The 20,063-nt window shown below is 42.5% G+C and overlaps 1 protein-coding gene across 1 annotated transcript in view; it reads right to left on the bottom strand.

Moving 5' to 3' along the window:
* The window catches only part of opn4xb (opsin 4xb), a 35,224-nt gene extending 16,651 nt beyond the window's left edge, over window positions 1-18,573 (bottom strand). The window contains exon 1 of the mRNA XM_029717986.1: window positions 18,354-18,573. Within this exon, the coding sequence (XP_029573846.1) occupies window positions 18,354-18,523 (170 nt within the window). The 5' untranslated portion in view covers window positions 18,524-18,573. The remainder of the gene's footprint in view (window positions 1-18,353) is intronic.
* Window positions 18,574-20,063: the final 1,490 nt, after the last annotated feature.

Below are 20,063 nucleotides of genomic sequence, written 5' to 3' on the forward strand. Positions count from 1 at the left end.
CCCAAGAACACAGTGGCCTTCGTCATCCTTAAATAGAAGAAGTTTGGAACCACCAAGACTCTTCCGGGAGCTGGCCACCCGGCCAAACTGAGCAATCGGGGGAGAACGTACTTGGTCAGTGAGGTGACCAACAACCCAATTGTCACTCTAACAGAGCTCCAGAGTTCCTCTGTGGAGATGGGAGAACCTTCCAGAAGGACAATCATCTCTGCAGCACTCCTCAAAATCAGGCCTTTATGGTAGAGTGGCCAGATGAAAACCACTCCTCAGGAAAAGGCACATGACAGCTGCTTGGAGTTTGCCAAAAGGCACCTAAAGACTCTCAGACCATGAGAAACAAGATTCTCTGGTCTGATGAAACCAAGATTGAACTCTTTGGTCTGAATGCCAAGCGTCACATCTGGAGGAAACCTGGAACCATCCCTAAGGTGAAGCATGGTGGTGGCAGCATCATGCTGTGGGGATGTTTTTCAGTGTCAGGGACTGAGACACTAGTCAGGATCAAAGGAAAGATGAGTGGAGCAAGATGAAAACCTGCTCCAGAGCACTCAGGACCTCTGGCTGGGGCGAAGGTTCGCCTTCCAACAGGACAACAACCCTAAGCACACAGCCAAGACAATGCAGGAGTGGCTTTGGGACAAGTCTCTGAATGTCCTTGAGTGGCCCAGCAAGAGCCCGGACTTGAACCCGATTGAACATCTCTGGAGAGACCTGAAAATAGCTGTGCAGCGAATCTCCCCATCCAACCTGACAGGTCTTGAGAGGATCTGCAGAGAAGAATGGGAGAATCTCCCCAAATATAGGCCTGTCAAGCTTGTAGCGTCATACCCAAGAAGACTCAAGTCTGCAATCACTGCCAAAGGTGCTTCAACAAAGTACTGAGTAATGGGTCTGAATACTTATGTAAATGTGATATTTCAGTTGTTTATTTTTATTACATTAGGAAAAATGGCAAAAAAAGGTCTGTTTTTGCTTTGTCATTATGGGGTATTGTATGTAAATTGATGAAGGAAAAAAAACCAATATAATCCATTTAAGAACAAAATGTGGAAAAAGTCAAGGGGTCTGAATACTTTCCGAATGCACTGTATACAGTTAGGCCATTTATAGAGTTAGCTCTAACCAAGTTAGCAAGCATGGCATTTTATTTGGACTGCACACAGGTTCAGTTGCACTAGCAAGCAATGATGCTACTTATGTGGATGGCAAATTCTAATTTCTGTGAAGACACTGAAAAGTAATTTAACACTATTGATCAGTCAGCGCAAATTTTGGATTATAATGACCAAGTAGCTAACATTAGATGAGCAATTGTTTAAAATATATATATATATATATTTAACCAGGTGAAACCCATTGAGGTTAAAAACCTATTTTGTGAGGGCGACCTGGCAAGAAGGTAAAACAGGGAAACAGCAGCGTGTCCATAAAACATTATAGAAAAATACAGAATACACACAAAAGACAAAGTGTCACAAGTTAAAGATACAATTGAAGATTAGAAACAACTGTAGTTTTACAAACAGTGTTGTCAATCAGAGTCTTAAAAACAGACAAGGACACTAACTCCCCTAACTTTACAAATCTTCTGAAGTTCCGAGATGAAGGGGCATTATGGGAAAAATATTGTTTCCCCATCTCAGTTCTAGCCTTAGGAACAGACAAGGACAGCAGCGACTGTGAACGAAGACTATATTGTGTGACTGATCTGGTCAGCAAGGAACAGAGATACAAAGGCAGTTGTCCCATCAATGCTTTGTACACGTTAAAGTGTACCAGTGCTTTAGTCTCCTGGTGGAGAGAGAGGTCCATTGCACCATAGCATACAGATCACAGTGATGGGTCAGTGATCTAGCGTTGGTAATACATCTTAAAGCACCATGATACACTGTGTCCAGAGTTTGAGGTACTTGCAGAGGCCTGCATATAGACAATATCAGCATAATCCAGCACTGATTTTTTTAAAAGTGCTTTGAACAAGTTATTTTCTGACTAACATTGAAAAACAAGATTTGTTCCTGAATCCCAAACCCAATAGAAATCCAATACAACTTCGGTTTCTTGGTCAAGTTATCAATATGATGTTTAAAATTCAACTTTTCATCTAACCAAATCCCAAGATACTTATAGGAGGTGACCCTATCATTTTATAGGCCTGTTATAGTTAAAATCTGCAAGTGACTCCATCGGTTTACTTTCAGGGAATAGAAAACCATATACTTTGTTTTCCTTTCATTAAAGCACAAGTTTCAATTGGAAAAGCTGCCTTCGAATAACATCAAAGGCCAACTGTAACAGTGTCCATTGCATGATGTACTATAAATTAGCAGCATGACAGTTTCCCAAAGTTTGGTGTTGACTATTAACTTTACTTAGCTAGGTAGCTAGCTAGCTATGCTTTGTGGAAGAAGGTGGGATATAAGTTATTGTTGAGTCGTTATACACACGGATTCCACATGAGGGCGGTATTGAAGTCATGGAACATTTTCTTCTGCAACGTGACCCTAATGAACTACCTTCCAGTGCATGCATTATAACATTGGCTGAAATAGTACTCACACACAACTACTTAATGTTTCTAAATTATTTCTTTATTCAGACAGAGGGTACTGCTATGGGAACCCCCATGGCTCCTAGCTATGCTCATTTGTATGTGGGTTACATGGAGAAACAGGCCATTCTCCAACCTCTCAAAAATATTTTCTTGCCTAACGTTATTAGTTGGAGTTGGTACATTGATTATATTTTTGTTCTATGGAGGGGTGATGCAAAACAGCTCCAAGCATTCCATGCTTTTCTTAACTCTTGTTCTGAGCACCTGAGATTTACTATGCAATCTGATACACGTCAAATCAGTTTCCTTGATTTATGATCTTGTGTTAGGATAATGTTCTATACACTGATCTTTACAGGAAATCTACTGATTGTAACAGTTTGTTGAGGGCTGATAGCTGTCACACACTTCCCTTGAAAAACAGTTTGCCCTATAGCCAATTCTGTCGAATCAAAAGAATTTGCAAAAAAACGATTCCGATTTCGACAGAACTATGTCTGAGACGCAAAGAAAATTCAAGTAGAGGGGGTACAAAAATGGTCAGATTAATACTGCATTTGAGAAAATCCAAAACAAATTGAGACATGATGTCTTTCAAGGACAGTCTCGCAAAAAGAAGCATTATTGCGTTCTAACTACCCGCTATTCAAAGTGCTTTGAACAAATTAAGGGAATCGTTCACAAACATTGGCACATTCTAAGATCCGATGACAGTATGTGCCATGCGTTTTCGGACCCTCCCTTGGTCGCATTCTCGCGAGGCAGAAACCTCTGAGATCAATTGGTACTCTGATTTACCACCCCAAAATACTCCCACACAACATCTATGCGCCTCTAATGGATGGAAACTACAAGTGTAATGGCTGTGGCATGATTACAGACACCGGTATGTGTCCTTTGAAACTATATAAACTAGTGACCCGCAGTGTTTGTCATTATACCCTGATGAAGACAGCTTGTCTGTTGAAACATTAGTTATTAGGTTATTAAATTATTGCCTCTGAGCTCCTAGAGTGTGAAGATCTTTTTTTTTATTTTTCAAGGGATATAAGTTATTGTCAGACAAAGTTTGGTACTGACTGTGAACTTTACTTAGCTAGCTAGCTATGCTTTGTGGAATAATGTGAGATGTAGCTACAGTAGCTAAGTTATTGTCAACATTGAGTTATTACTGGCTAACTAGTTGACTAGATAAATGGATATAGCAGGCAAGGACGTTCACTAGCTTACTTGTTTGTTTACACAGATAACTTCAGCCTTATATAAAAAAAAATCTTCCTTGTCAAAATATAGTTAGCTCACTTTCCTCACTTGTTGGTTAGCTATATAAACTCAGCAAAAAAAGGAATGTCCCTTTTTCAGGACCCTGTCTTTCAAAGATAATTAGTAAAAATCCAAATAACTTCACAAATCTTCATTGTAGAGTGTTTACACAATGTTTCCCATGCTTGTTCAATGAACCATAAACAATAAATGAACATGCACCTGTGGAACAGTTGTTAAGACACTAACAGCTTACATACGGTAGGCAATTAAGGTCACAGTTATGAAAACTTAGGACACTAAAGAGGCCTTTCTACTGACTCTGAAAAACACCAAAATAAAGATGCCCAGGGTCCCTTCTCCTCTGCGTGAACGTGCCTTAGGCATGCTGCAAGGAGGCATGAGGACTGCAGATGTGGCCAGGGCAATAAATTGCAATGTCCGTACTGTGAGACGCCTAAGACAACGCTACAGGGAGACAGGACGGACAGCTGATTGAACCCTGACCTGTTCACCGGACGTGCTACCTGTCCCAGACCTGCTGTTTTCAACTCTCTAGAGACAGCAGGAGTGGTAGAGATACTCTGAATGATCGACTATGAAAAGCCAACTGACATTTACTACTGAGGTGCTGACATGTTGCAACCTCGACAACCACTGTGATTATTATTATTTGACCCTGCTGGTCATCTATGAACATTTGAACATCTTGGCCATGTTCTGTTATAATCTCCACCCGGCACAGCCAGAAGAGGACTGGCCACCCATAATAGCCTGGTTCCTCTCTAGGTTTCTTCCTAGGTTCTGGCCTTTCTAGGGAGTTTTTCCTAGCCACCGTGCTTCTGCATTGTACAGCACATTGTGACATCAGCTGATGTAAGAAGGACTTTATAAATAAATACATTTGATTGATTGATTGATCGATCATCCTCGCAGTGGCAGACCACGTGTAACAACACCTGCACAGGATCGGTACATCCAAACATCACACCTGCGGGACAGGTACAGGATGGCAACAACAACTGCCCGCGTTACACCAGGAACGCACAATCCCTCCATCAGTGCTCACACTGTCCGCAACAGTCTGAGAGAGGCTGGACTGAGGGCTTGTAGGCCTGTTGTAAGGCAGGTCCTCACCAGACATCACCGGCAACAACGTTGCCTATGGGCACAAACCCAACGTCGCTGGACCAGACAGGACTGGCAAAAAGTGCTCTTCACTGACGAGTCACGGTTTTGTCTCACCAGGGGTCATGGTCAGATTTGCGTTTATCGTCGAAGGAATGAACGTTACACCGAGGCCTGTACTCTGGAGCGGGATCGATTTGGAGGTGGAGGGTCCGTCATGGTCTGGGGCGGTGTGTCACAGCATCATCGGACTGAGCTTGTTGTCATTGCAGGCAATCTCAACGCTGTGCATTACAGGGAAGACATCCTTCTCCCTCATGTGGTACCCTTCCTGCAGGCTCATCCTGACATGATCCTCCAGCATGACAATGTCACCAGCCATACTGCTCGTTCTGTGCGTGATTTCCTGCAAGACAGGAATGTCAGTGTTCTGCCATGGCCAGCGAAGAGCCTGGATCTCAATCCCATTGAGCATGTCTGGGACCTGTTGGATCGGAGGGTGAGGGCTAGGGCCATTCCCCCCAGAAATGTCTGGGAACTTGCAAGTGCCTTGGTGGAAGAGTGCGGTAACATCTCACAGCAAGAACTGGCAAATCTGGTGCAGTCCATGAAGAGGAAATGCACTGCAGTACTTAATGCAGCTGGTGGCCACACCAGATGCTGACTGTTACTTTTGATTTTGACCCCCTTTTGTTCAGGGACATATTATTCAATTTCTGTTAGTCGCACGTCTGTGGAACTTGCTCAGTTTATGTCTCAGTTGTTGAATCTTGCTAGGTTGAATATGTTCATACAAATATTTACACAAAATAAACGCAGTTGACAGTGAGAGGACGTTTCTTTTTTTGCTGAGTTTATATATAAAATATAGCTAGCTAGCCAACATTAGCTCTGATCTGACTGGTAACGTATTCTATCTATCAAATGTACGCAGTTCTGTCCTTGAGCTGTTCTTGTCTATTGATGTTCTGTATTATGTCATGTTTCATGTTCTGTGTGGAACCCAGGAAGAGTAGCTGCTGCTTCTGCAACAGCTAATGGGAATCCTAATAAAATACCAATATGTGTGGTGTAACATTACGTTAGCTAGTTGGCTAACATTACAGCTGCTGGCTAGCTGCGTACCTAACGTTGGCCAATCAAAACAAAACCATATTCAGCTCACTAACAACAACTGACCCATTTTTCAAGTTGGACAATTATCTGTATGCATTTATTGATTAATCTCAGCTTGAGAACCAAAATATAGCCATCTATAGTAGCCTAGGTTTGTCCTGAACCACTTCCTATCATGGCTGGCTGCTGCCTGGATGGTGTTGTCGAGTTGCTGAGCGACCGTGTTGCTGGCCCGGTGTGACAGAACTCTGAGATTCGGTTGAAAAGAGATGTTAGCATTGTCAAATTCTGCAAAAAGGAAGCACATCGTTGGTTCTTAGTGGAAGGAATTGTGCACGTCAAATTTAGTCAATTCGTCATTTTTTTACTCCAATGGTCACTTTATCTGATAAAAAATCGGATATGTTGTTCTCGGTAAAAGACGGAAGGTGCATGACGAGAGGCTGGGACTGCATTAAATCAGAGATCCATATAACGGCCCTATTCAATACAATGGCTCCTCATGTGTGGCTGGGATCATTCAAAAACATTGTTGTTATTGTTGTTGTGTCAGGATGTAGCACGATGCGAGGGCCTTCATTTGGACATCCATTCAACAAGCACTTGTTGAGCTCGAGGTGACTAAAATCTTTTCACATGATCACCCCATCCCTTACTACATCCCCTACTCTCTGATTAATTATCCAAGGACATTTTTATTATATATATAATTTTAAAATTGTATCAATTTATAAATATGTATTATAGGCGCGACAATAGCTGTTGGTTGAAGCTCACTGTTAAATTCAAATCGCCCTACCATGATATCTAAGCCAATATGACACCAAACTCTATGGAAATTTGGCAAATCAACTTGAATGGAGGTACACAACACATGAAAACAGTCTGTCATCGATCCTCATCCACAGTAAAATGTCACCACTCCTACCCGCAGACTGCTCCCTATCTTTTATAGAGTGCATCGAATCAAACTTTATTTGTCACATGCGCCGAATACAACGTGTAAACCTTACCGTGAAATGCTTACTTACAAGCCCTTAACCAACAGTGCAGTTCAAGAAAGAGTTAAGAAAATATTTACCAAATAAACTAAAGTAAAACAATTATAAAAGGTAATACAATAACATAACAATAACGAGGCTATATACAAGGGTTACCGGTACCGAGTCAGTGTGCGGGGGTACAGGTTCGTCGAGGTAATTTGTACATGTAGGTAGGGGTAAAGTGGCTGTACATGGATAATAAACAGCAATATATACGTACGTGACTGTGTTCTGACTTAATAAATGCATGCAGCACCATGTATGGAACAATTGTTCGAAGAGGCCATTTAATCTGGAGGAGAGCTGAAATATAAAAGCTTTCGGTAATACCTTCTACCTTGGGACCTGACCTAATTTCAGAAATCAATTAACTTCAATAAAATAATTGACAAGACCAGGGGAAGAGTAGGGCGGCAATACTCTTTCTGGATCAGAGCATAATCTTATCATGCATGATCAACTTTTCTTGACCAAATGTACTAACATGTACGGCCCTTTCTCCTTATATCCAGGGGTGGAAAAAGTACCCAATTTTCATACCTGAGTAAAAGTAAATATACTTTAATAGCTAATGACTCAAGTAAAAGTGAAAGTCACCCAGTAAAATACTACTTGAGTAAAAGTCTAAAAGTATTTGGTTTTAAATCTACTTAAGTTTGAAAATTAAATGTTATTGCTAAAATATATTTAACTATCAAAAGTAAAAGTATAAATAATTTCAAATTCCTTATATTAAGCAAACCAAACAGCACGATTTTCATGATTTGAAAACTTTACAGATAGCCAGGGACACACTCCATATTTTACAAATTAAGCATTTGTGTTTAGTGAGTCCGCCAGATCAGAAGCAGTAGGGATGTTCTCTTGATAAGTGTGTGCATTGTACCATTTTTCTGTCCTGCTAAGCATTCAAAATGTAATGAGTACTTTTGGGTGTCAGGGAAAATGTATGTAGTAAAAAGTACATTATTTTCATTAGGAATGTAGTTGAGTATTTTTTTTGTTTTTTTATTTCACCTTTATTTAACCAGGTAGGCCAGTTGAGAACAAGTTCTCATTTACAACTGCGACCTGGCCAAGATAAAGCAAAGCAGTGCGACACAAACAACAACACATGGAATAAACAAACGTACAGTCAATAACATAATAGGGAAAAAAATCTATATACAGTGTGTGCAAATGAGGTGAGATTAGGGAGGTAAGGCAATAAATAGGCCGTAGTGGCGAAATAATTACAATTTAGCAATTAAACACTGGAGTGATAGATGTGCAGAAGATGAATGTGCAAGTAGAGATACTGGGTGCAAAAAAGCAAAAAAGAAATAAATTAAAGTTAGTGAGGGAGATATGAGTCTCCAGCTTCAGTGATTTGGTTTGAACATGGCGATGAATATGAAGCGAGGGCCAGCCAACGAGAGTATACAGGTCGCAGTGGTGGGTAGTATATGGGGCTTTAGTTAAGTAAAGTACAGCTACTCCAAAAAACTACTTAAACAGCACTTGAAAGTATTTTTACTTTTTACATTTGTTATACTTTACCCCACTGCTTATAACAGGCAATAGTAGCAATGGCTACCAGACCTGGGTTTAACTACTATTTACTGTATTTAAGTAAGTATTTAGACAACGTTTGTTTTAAAATACTAGTAGTTAAATGTTGGAATGTATTTACAACTACTTCAAGTACTAATACATACAGTTATACATGAACATAAATACATACTGTTATGCATAAACATTCATACATACTGTTAGACATAAACATAAATACATCATGTTATACATAAACCTACACACATACTGTTAGACATAAACATAAATACATACTGTTATACATAAACATTCATACATACTGTTAGACATAAACATAAATACATCATGTTATACATAAACCTACACATGTATTTGAACCCAGGCCTGAAATGTATAGGGGATGTTTTATGGGCTTCTGACCACTTCTGCTATTTTGTGTATTTTTTTGCACTGCCCGTAACTTTTTTTTGTACATAATGTTTCCGCAATCGTTTCCTTTGACCAAAAAGAGCTTCTGGACATCAGAACAGTGATCACTAACCTCAATTTGGACGAAGATTTCTACTTCAACGAGGCGTCAGCACAGGACATACTGCTCCCTCCGGACCAGGCCCTGATCCCCAACACTCGGAAGAGAAAGAGACTGTGACATAAAAGCTGACGTGCGGGTTGATTAAACTACAGCGACGAGTAAATAATCCACCTCTACCCTCTGTTCTATTGGCGAACGTACAGTCACTGGAGAATAAACTGGACGAGCTCCATTCGAGACTATCCTATCAACAGGACCTGAAGAACTGCAATATCCTATGTTTCTCTGAAACTTGGCTGAGCAAGGACTGAAGCTGTTTTTTTCTATGCATCGGCAGGACAGAACGGCAGCGTCGGGTAAGTTCAATGGGGGTGATACATGTCTCTTTTATCAACAGCTAGTGCACAATCTCTAACATTAAGTCTCGAGGTTCTACTCGCCTGAGTTAGAATACCTCATGATAAGCAGTAGACCATACTATTTACCAAGAGAGTTTTCATCTATAGTATATTTTTCGGAACTGTCATCACAAACCGATGATGGCACTCAACGAGCTGTATAGGGCCATAAGCAAACAAGAAAATGCTCATCCAGAGGCGGCGATCCTAGTGGCCGGTGATTTTAATGCAGGAAAACTGAAATCCGTTTAACCTTATTTCTACCAGCATGTCACCTGTATAACTAGAAGTGAAAAAACTCCAATTTACTCCACACACAGAGACACATACAAAGCTCTCCGTCACCCTCCATTTGGCAAATCTGACCAAAACTCTATCCTCCTGATTCCTGCTTACAAGCAAAAACTCAGACAGGAAGTACCAGTGACACACTCAATAGGGAAGTGGTCCAGTGAAGTGGATGCTAAGCTACAGGACTTTCGCTAGTACAGACTGGAATATGTTTTAGGACTCATCCGATGGTATTGAGGAGTTTACCACATCAGTCACTGGCTTCATCAATAAGTGCATCAACGATGTAATCCCTACAGTGATCGTACATACATATCCCAACCAGAAGCCATGGATTACAGTCAATATCCGCATTGAGCTAAAGGCTAGAGCTGCCACTTCTAAGGATCGGGACACAAATCCGGACACTTATAAAAAATCCTACTACGCCTTCTTGACGAACCATCAAACAGGCAAAGCATCAATACAGGACTAAGATCAAATCTTACTACACAAGCTCTGATGCACAGATTATAATGGGAAACACAGCCACAAGCTGCCCAGGGACGCGAGCCTACTGTACCAGACAAACAAAATGTATTCTATGCTCGATTCGAGGAAGCAAAACTGAACCATGGGTGAGAGCACCAGCTGTTCCAGATGACTGTGTGATCATGCTCTCCGTAGCTAATGTAAGACCTTTAAACAGGTTGACATTCACAAGGCCGCAGGGCCAGATGAATTACCAGGACGCATACTCAGAGCATGCCTTGACCAGCTAGCAAGTGTCTTCACTGACATTTTCAACCTCTCCCTGACCCAGTCTGTAATACCTACATGTTTCAGGCAGACAACCATAGTCCCTGTGCCCGAGAACACCATGGTAACCTGTCTAAATGATTCTTGCCCCGTAGTACTCACATCTGTAGCCATGAAATACTTTGAAAGGCTGGTCATGGCTCATATCAAGACCATCATCCCAGACACCCTAGACACACTTCAATTCACATACTGCCCCAACAGACACAATCTCTATTGCACTCCACTCTGCCCGACAGTGGTAGCCTGATCACCGACTACGATGAGACAGCCTATATGTAGGAAGTCTGAGACCTGGCAGTGTGGTGCCAGGACAACAACCTTTGCCTCAATGTCAGCAAGACAAAGGAGTTGATTGTGGACTACAGGAAACGGAGGGCCGAGCACGCCCCCATTCACATCAATGAGGCTGTAGGGGAGCGGGTCGAGAGCTTCAGGTTTCTCAGTGGCCACATCCTTAAGGACCTATCATGGTCCAAACACACCAACACAGGAGGCTGAAAAGATATGGCATGGGCCTTCAGATCCTCTAAAAGTTCTACAGCTGCACCATTGAGTGAATCTTGACTGGCTGCATCACTGCTTGGTATGGCAACTGCTTGGCTTCCGACCGCAAGGCACTACAGAGGGTAGTGCGTACGGCCCAGTACATCACTGGGGCCAATCTATCTGCCATCCAGGACCTCTACACCAGGCGGTGTCAGAGAAAGACCTTTTTTGACTCATCACATATGCTGCTGCTACTGTTTACTATCTGTGACTTTATTCCTAGTTATATGTACACATAGTATATGTGAACGACGTAATTTTTCCTGTTTCCTGTTTCCTGTTTCCGGTCACAACTTGCAGACTTGTTTACGCTGTTGTGCGTTTTTGTTGCCGTTTTTACTTTGCTACCTGACGGTTTTTACTTTTTCATTACCGTATATTTTTACTTTTTCCCTCACTCAACTTTTTTTTTCATTCAACTTTCCTACCCCGGAGGTTTTATCTGGACATGGTTCGTCAGGACTTCAAACAGCCGAAGCTAAGTAACATTAACATGATGCCTTCTAATTGCAGTCGTTGTACTCATAATATACAGGAGAACGATCGCCTTACGGCAAGGATAGCTGTGCTGCAAGCCCAGCTTCAGACGCAATCGTTAGGCAAGGGTCATTTCAGTGTAGGAAAGGATGAAACAGCGTCTGTGCCACCAGCAAGTACAGATAGTAACGTTAGTATAAACCCCCTCGCACGGTCCCCGCAGCCGGACAACTTTCTCATGGCTTCTGGAGGGAAACGCTGTAGGAATGCTCAACCGGTGTCGCTTATTCAGCCGACAGAAACTTTCAACCGGTTCTCCCCGTTAAGCGAGTCGGAGTCGGAGGCCGAGACTTCTCTGGTCTCTGCCCCTCCCGTTGTGGGGTCTGAGACGCCGACGGCTCCCACCATTAGCTCTGACAAATTGAAAACCCTAGTCATTGGCGACTCCATTACCCGCAGTATTAGACTTAAAACTAATCATCCAGCGATCATACACTGTTTACCAGGGGGCAGGGCTACCGACGTTAAGGCTAATCTAAAGACGGTGCTGGCTAAAGCTAAAACTGGCGAGTGTAGAGAGTATAGAGATATTGTTATCCACGTCGGCACCAACGATGTTAGGATGAAACAGTCAGAGGTCACCAAGCGCAATATAGCTTCAGCGTGTAAATCAGCTAGAAAGATGTGTCGGCATCGAGTAATTGTCTCTGGCCCCCTCCCAGTTAGGGGGAGTGATGAGCTCTACAGCAGAGTCTCACAACTCAATCGCTGGATGAAAACTGTTTTCTGCCCCTCCCAAAAGATAGAATTTGTAGATAACTGGCCCTCTTTCTGGGATTCACCCACAAACAGGACCAAGCCTGGCCTGCTGAGGAGTGACGGACTCCATCCTAGCTGGAGGGGTGCTCTCATCTTATCTACGAACATAGACAGGGCTCTAACTCCTCTAGCTCCACAATGAAATAGGGTGCAGGCCAGGCAACAGGCTGTTAGCCAGCCTGCCAGCTTAGTGGAGTCTGCCACGAGCACAGTTAGCGTAGTCAGCTCAGCTTTCCCCATTGAGACCGTGTCTGTGCCTCGATCTTGGTTGGGCAAAATTAAAAATGGCGGTGTTCGCTTCAGTAATCTTACTAGTATAAAGACCTCCTCCATTCCTGCCATTATTGAAAGAGATTGTGATACTTCACATCTCAAAATTGGGTTACTTAATGTTAGATCCCTCACTTCCAAGGCAGTTATAGTCAATGAACTAATCACTGATCATAATCTTGATGTGATTGGCCTGACTGAAACATGGCTTAAGCCTGATGAATTTACTGTGTTAAATGAGGCCTCACCCCCTGGTTACACTAGTGACCAAACCCCCCGTGCATCCGGCAAAGGCGGAGGTGTTGCTAACATTTACGATAGCAAATTTCAATTTACAAAAAAAAAAACAATGACGTTTTCGTCTTTTGAGCTTCTAGTCATGAAATCTATGCAGCCTACTCAATCACTTTTTATAGCTACTGTTTACAGGCCTCCTGGGCCATATGCAGTGTTCCTTACTGAGTTCCCTGAATTCCTATCGGATCTTGTAGTCATAGCAGATAATATTCTAATTTTTGGTGACTTTAACATTCACATGGAAAAGTCCACAGACCCACTCCAAAAGGCTTTCGGAGCCATCATCGACTCAGTGGGTTTTGTCCAACATGTCTCTGGACCTACTCACTGCCACAGTCATACTCTGGACCTAGTTTTGTCCCATGGAATAAATGTTGTGGATCTTAATGTTTTTCCTCATAATCCTGGATTATCGGACCACCATTTTATTGCGTTTACAATTGCGACAAATAATCTGCTCAGACCCCAACCAAGGAAGATTAAAAGTCGTGCTATAAATTCTCAGACAACCCAAAGATTCCTTGATGCCCTTCCAGACTCCCTCTGCCTACCCAAGGACGTCAGAGGACAAGAATCAGTTAACCACCTAACCGAGGAACTCAATTCAACCTTGCGCAATACCCTAGATGCAGTTGCACCCCTAAAAATTAAAAACATCTGTCATAAGAAACTAGCTCCCTGGTATACAGAAAATACACGAGCTCTGAAGCAAGCTTCCAGAAAATTGGAACGGAAATGGCGCCACACTAAACTGGAAGTCTTCCGACTAGCTTGGAAAGACAGTACCGTGCAGTATCGAAGAGCCCTCACTGCTGCACGATCATCCTATTTTTCCAACTTAATTGAGGAAAATAAGAACAATCCAAAATTTCTTTTTGACACTGTCGCAAAGCTAACTAAAAAGCAGCATTCGCAAATGGAGGATGGCTTTCACTTCAGCAGTAATAAATTTATGAACTTTTTTGAGGAAAAGATCATGATCATTAGAAAGCAAATTACGGACTCCTCTTTAAATCTGGGTATTCCTCCAGGGCTTCATTGTCCAGAGTCTGCACAACTCTGCCAGGACCTTGGCTCAAGGGAGATACTAAAGTGTTTTAGTACTATATCTCTTGACACAATGATGAAAATAATCATGGCCTCCAAACCCTCAAGCTGCATACTGGACCCTATTCCAACTAAACTACTGAAAGAGCTGCTTCCTGTGCTTGGCCCTCCTATGTTGAACATAATAAACGGCTCTCTATCCACCGGATGTGTACCAAGCTCACTAAAAGTGGCAGTAATAAAGCCTCTCTTGAAAAAGCCGAATCTTGACCCAGAAATTATAAAAAACTATCGGCCTATATCGAATCTTCCATTCCTCTCAAAAATTTTAGAAAAAGTTGTTGCGCAGCAACTCACTGCCTTCCTGAAGACAAACAATGTATACGAAACGCTTCAGTCTGGTTTTAGACCCCATCATAGCACTGAGACTGCACTTGTGAAGGTGGTAAATGACCTTTTAATGACGTCAGACCGAGGCTCTGCATCTGTCCTCATGCTCCTAGATCTTAGTGCCGCTTTTGATACCATCGATCACCACATTCTTTTGGAGAGATTGGAAACCCAAATTGGTCTACATGGACAAGTTCTGGCCTGGTTTAGATCTTATCTGTCGGAAAGATATCAGTTTGTCTCTGTGAATGGTTCGTCCTCTGACAAATCAATTGTAAATTTCGGTGTTCCTCAAGGTTCCGTTCTAGGACCACTATTGTTTTCACTATATATTTTACCTCTTGGGGATGTCATTCGAAAACATAATGTTAAATTTCACTGCTATGCGGACGACACACAGCTGTACATTTCAATGAAACATGGTGAAGCCCCAAAATTGCTCTCGCTAGAAGCCTGTGTTTCAGACATAAGGAAGTGGATGGCTGCAAATTTTCTACTTTTAAACTCGGACAAAACAGAGATGCTTGTCCTAGGTCCCAAGAAACAAAGAGATCTTCTGTTGAATCTGACAATTAATCTGGATGGTTGTACAGTCGTCTCAAATAAAACTGTGAAGGACCTCGGCGTTACTCTGGACCCTGATCTCTCTTTTGAAGAACATATCAAGACTGCTTCAAGGACAGCTTTTTTCCATCTACGTAACATTGCAAAAATCAGAAACTTTCTGTCCAAAAATGACGCAGAAAAATTAATCCATGCTTTTGTTACTTCTAGGCTCGACTACTGCAATGCTCTACTTTCCGGCTACCCGGATAAAGCACTAAACAAACTTCAGTTAGTGCTAAATACGGCTGCTAGAATCCTGACTAGAACCAAAAAATTTGATCATATTACTCCAGTGCTAGCTTCCCTACACTGGCTTCCTGTTAAGGCAAGGGCTGATTTCAAGGTTTTACTGCTAACCTACAAAGCATTACATGGGCTTGCTCCTACCTATCTTTCCGATTTGGTCCTGCCGTACATACCTACACGTACGCTACGGTCACAAGACGCAGGCCTCCTAATTGTCCCTAGAATTTCTAAGCAAACGGCTGGAGGTAGGGCTTTCTCCTATAGAGCTCCATTTTTATGGAATGGTCTGCCTACCCATGTGAGAGACGCAGACTCAGTCTCAACCTTTAAGTCTTTACTGAAGACTTATCTCTTCAGTAGGTCCTATGATTAAGTATAGTCTGGCCCAGGAGTGTGAAGGTGAACGGAAAGGCTGGAGCAACGAACCGCCCTTGCTGTCTCTGCCTTGTCGGTTCCCCTCTTCCCACTGGGATTCTCTGCCTCTAACCCTTTTACAGGGGCTGAGTCACTGACTTACTGGTGTTCTTCCATGCCGTCCATGGGAGGGGTGCGTCACTTGAGTAGGTTGAGCCACTGACGTGGTCTTCCTGTCTGGGTTGGCGCCCCCCCTTGGGTTGTGCCGTGGCGGACATCTTTGTGGGCTATACTCGGCCTTGTCTTCGGACGGTAAGTTGGTGGTTGTAGATATCCCTCTAGTGGTGTGGGGGCTGTGCTTTGGCAAAGTGGGTGGGGTTATATCCTGCCTGTTTGGCCCTGTCCGGGGGTATCATCGGATGGGGCCACAGTGTCTTCTGATCCCTCCTGTCTCAGCCTCCAGTATTTATGCTGCAGTAGTTTATGTGTCGGGGGGCTAGGGTCAGTCTGTTACATCTGGAGTATTCTCTTGTCTTATCCGGTGTCCTGTGTGAATGTAAATATGCTCTCTCTAATTCTCTCTTTCTTTCTTTCTTTCTTTCTCTCGGAGGACCTGAGCCCTAGGACTACCTGGCATGATGACTCCTTGCTGTCCCCAGTCCACCTGGCCATGCTGCTGCTCCAGTTTCAACTGTTCTGCCTGCGGCTACGGAACCCTGACCTGTTCACCGGACGTGCTTGTTGCACCCTCGACAATTACTATGATTATTATTATTTGACCATGCTGGTCATTTACGAACATTTTAACATCTTGACCATGTTCTGTTATAATATCCACCCGGCACAGCCAGAAGAGGACTGGCCACCCCTCATAGCCTGGTTCCTCTCTAGGTTTCTTCCTAGGTTTTTGGCCTTTCTCAGGAGTTTTTCCTAGGGAGTTTTTCCCAGCCACCGTGCTTCTTTCACATGCATTGCTTGCTGTTTGGGGTTTTAGGCTGGGTTTCTGTACAGCACTTTGAGATTTCAGCTGATGTACGAAGGGCTATATAAATAAATTTGATTTGATTTTTGATTTGATTAGTATATCTAATGATGCTATAATTCTAAAATCAGTCTAGACAGCCTGTTTTTTTTTTGTCCCAAAACAATTGGTTCTATTGACACCTGAGTGTAATGAATTAATAAATTACACTAATAAGTAAGTGTTTAATGACAACTTGAATAATTGATCATGTCTGAAAATGATTGATGAGTCTAGTTATAAGAATAGGCCGAAGACTTAGAATTCTAGCAATACAAGACAATGACAAGTTGACTACACATTACAAAATGTCCCTGTAAATTTACAGTAACATACTGGTAACAGAGTTGCCAGCTACATTGTAATTTTGTTTTATAGCAGGGGTGCTGTACTATGTTTTACAGTAAGAAAAACAGTCCTGTGATATGCAATGCAGCATATTAATTTGCTCTATAAAGAAAAAATAAACTTGGACCAGGACAAAGTGTAAACCATAAATATGGTTAGGCCTGCTGTTTTTTTTACCCTTAAAATATGTGTTGGGCAGGGAACAAAATGTAAGCCTATTCCCTCTAAAGTCCAGCAATGCAATTTTAAAAATATCCAAGTAACTTACGGCAAAATCAAATGCAACAGTCATGTTTATGCCCCGGGAGGCTTCTTTCCTCCTTTTTCAGGAACTGTTAACTGTTAACTGGACTTCATCTCTCCTCAGTGAGTCAACGTTGTGCATTTTTGGACTTTAAATTCATGATATACAGTTCACCCATTGGTTCTTGAAGAATGTAACTTATAAATGCCTCATGAGCTTAGTTTAACTGTCGTACCTCAAAATATAAAATATAAGCTTGTTTTACCTCAATGTATATGTCAATGTAAATTTAAACAAACACTGCATATCCTCAAAACATGGTAAAAAAAACTATAGTTTTGATGTCATGGATGGTCAGTTCTTGCATCCATAGCTCTGTATATGACTCTGAGAGTGGTTACATTTCCACAGCCCCATCCCTCAGGTTTTTACCAAAACAGAGGCGTGGTGCCGAATTGTTATTGTTTGAACTGCAGATTGCCTCTTTAAGCTTCCATAAATGGAGCACAGAGAGCAGCTGTGGCTACAGGCAAATGGAGTGCACAAACAACTGCAATTCAGTCAGCAACCAGAGCTTATCGTGCTGAGTTTTCTTTATTTAGGTCCTGTCCCCGGGAGTACAATTCAAATAGATTTTCTAAATTCGGCGTCATATGGAAAATCATTAGACAGCACACCACACTGCACGCACCATTATCTTGCTCTACCTGTTGCATACTCCATATTGCAATGTTCAATCAGTCCCTTTCATTCCTTGAAAATGACCACATTTGGCTCCCATGCTCTCACTTGGTAACATCAATAGAAATGAACAAGACCACTGAGGCCAAATCAATTCTAACAGAGAATTAAGTAAATATTGCACAATGTTGACAAACAATGCCCCCTGAAAACTTTGAAAGAGCTCCTAATAATATTTCATTGAATTTGAAACACCAAAAAAAGACCACAGCATTATATTCTCCTCTCTGAGTGACTGTAAACCTGTAGCAAATCATCCCCCATGCTTTCCCTCAGCCAGTCACTAACCTCCAGAAAGCGAACATGACCAATGCGTTCCCTGTCACCCCCAGTGTTCCAATGATACACACGAAGAAGGCCACGATGTAGTGGACATGGTCTGGGACGTCCACCTTCTTGAAGAAGCTGTGTTGGACTTGATGCTGCTCCTCCATGTTGCTTGCCTGGCCCTGGACCATGGGGGTACCAGCATCTGTCCAGTCCACTCCAACGTGCCCCAGCTCCCTCTCGCTGGCTCTAGTCGCACTCTCTCCCTCTCTCAAACTCCCCCCTCTCTTTTTCTTTATCTCTCTCTCTCTCTCTCTCTCTCTCTCTCTCTCTCTCTCTCACACACACAACCACTCTTTGTCTCCATCTGTCTCCCTCTCTATCTCAGTCCCTCCCCTCTTTCTCATCTCTCTTTCTGTCTTTCTCGCTCTCCCAGCCACCTCACGCGAAGCAGATTCAGTCCCATCACTGTGTGCTATTATGTCAGACCCATAATGTCATCCACCAGCTACAGGCAGCAGGCAGGCAGCAGTAGCCTGGACACAGACAGGCAACAACCCTCACCATAGCCCAATGACCCTAACCGTAGCCCAATGACCCTAACCGTAGCCCAACGACCCTAACCTGAGCCCAACGACCCTAGCCCAACGACCCTAACCCTATCCCAATAACCCTAGCCCAACGACCCTAGCCTCAATGACCCTAGCCCAACCACCCTAACCCTAGCCCAACATCCCTAGCCCAATGACCCTAACCCTAGCCCAACCACCCTAGCCCAATGCCCCTAATCCTAGCCCAATGGCCCTAACCCTAGCCCAATGACCCAAGCCCAATGACCCTAACCCTAGCCCAATGACCCAAGCCCAATGACCCTAACCCTAGCCCAATGACGGTAAACCTAGCTTTTTGTGCGACCTGACCAAATTCACATAGAAATTTGAGTTATAGATCTGTCATTCTCATTGAAAGCAAGTCTAGGAAGCGGTAGATCTGTTCTATGTGCACTTCCTGTTTTTAAGTTTTGTTTTTGCATCTTTTACTTTCAGATTTGTACACCAGCTTCAAACAGCTGGGAATGCAATATTTTTTTTAAATGTATTTTGCTCCTTTGCACCCCATTATTTATTTTTCTACTTTGCACTTTCTTCCACTGCAAATCTACCATTCCAGTGTTTTACTTGCTATATTGTATTTACTTCGCCACCATGGCCTTTTTTGCCTTTACCTCCCTTATCTCACCTCATTTGCTCACATTGTATATAGACTTATTTTTCTACTATATTATTGACTGTATGTTTGTTTTATTCCATGTGTAACTCTGTGTTGTTGTATGTGTCGAACTGCTTTGCTTTATCTTGGCCAGGTCGCAATTGTAAATGAGAATTTGTTCTCAACTTGCCTACCTGGTTAAATAAAGGTGAAATAAAAATAAAATAAATAAAAATCTATGGTGGGACGGCGGTCAAGCCCCTGCACTCTAGTTATGAATGAGTCTCCCTCTGCCATATAGACGCATTGTCTGATAGATAGCAATTGGCGGCAAAAGAGCTGAGTACAGAAATCGGAGAGATTATTATTGTTATTTAAAAAAAATATATATATAATTTTTATTTTCATTTCACATTCAAATACAATTACAAATTCAGTGCATTGCTCGGAGAGATACTGCAGCTGCGCGCACGCCTTTTCGCAAAACTATGTGGAGTATTGGCATCAGACCATGACAATGCT

Source organism: Salmo trutta, chromosome 27 (genome assembly GCF_901001165.1).
Source record: "Salmo trutta chromosome 27, fSalTru1.1, whole genome shotgun sequence".
Classification (NCBI taxonomy): domain Eukaryota; kingdom Metazoa; phylum Chordata; class Actinopteri; order Salmoniformes; family Salmonidae; genus Salmo; species Salmo trutta.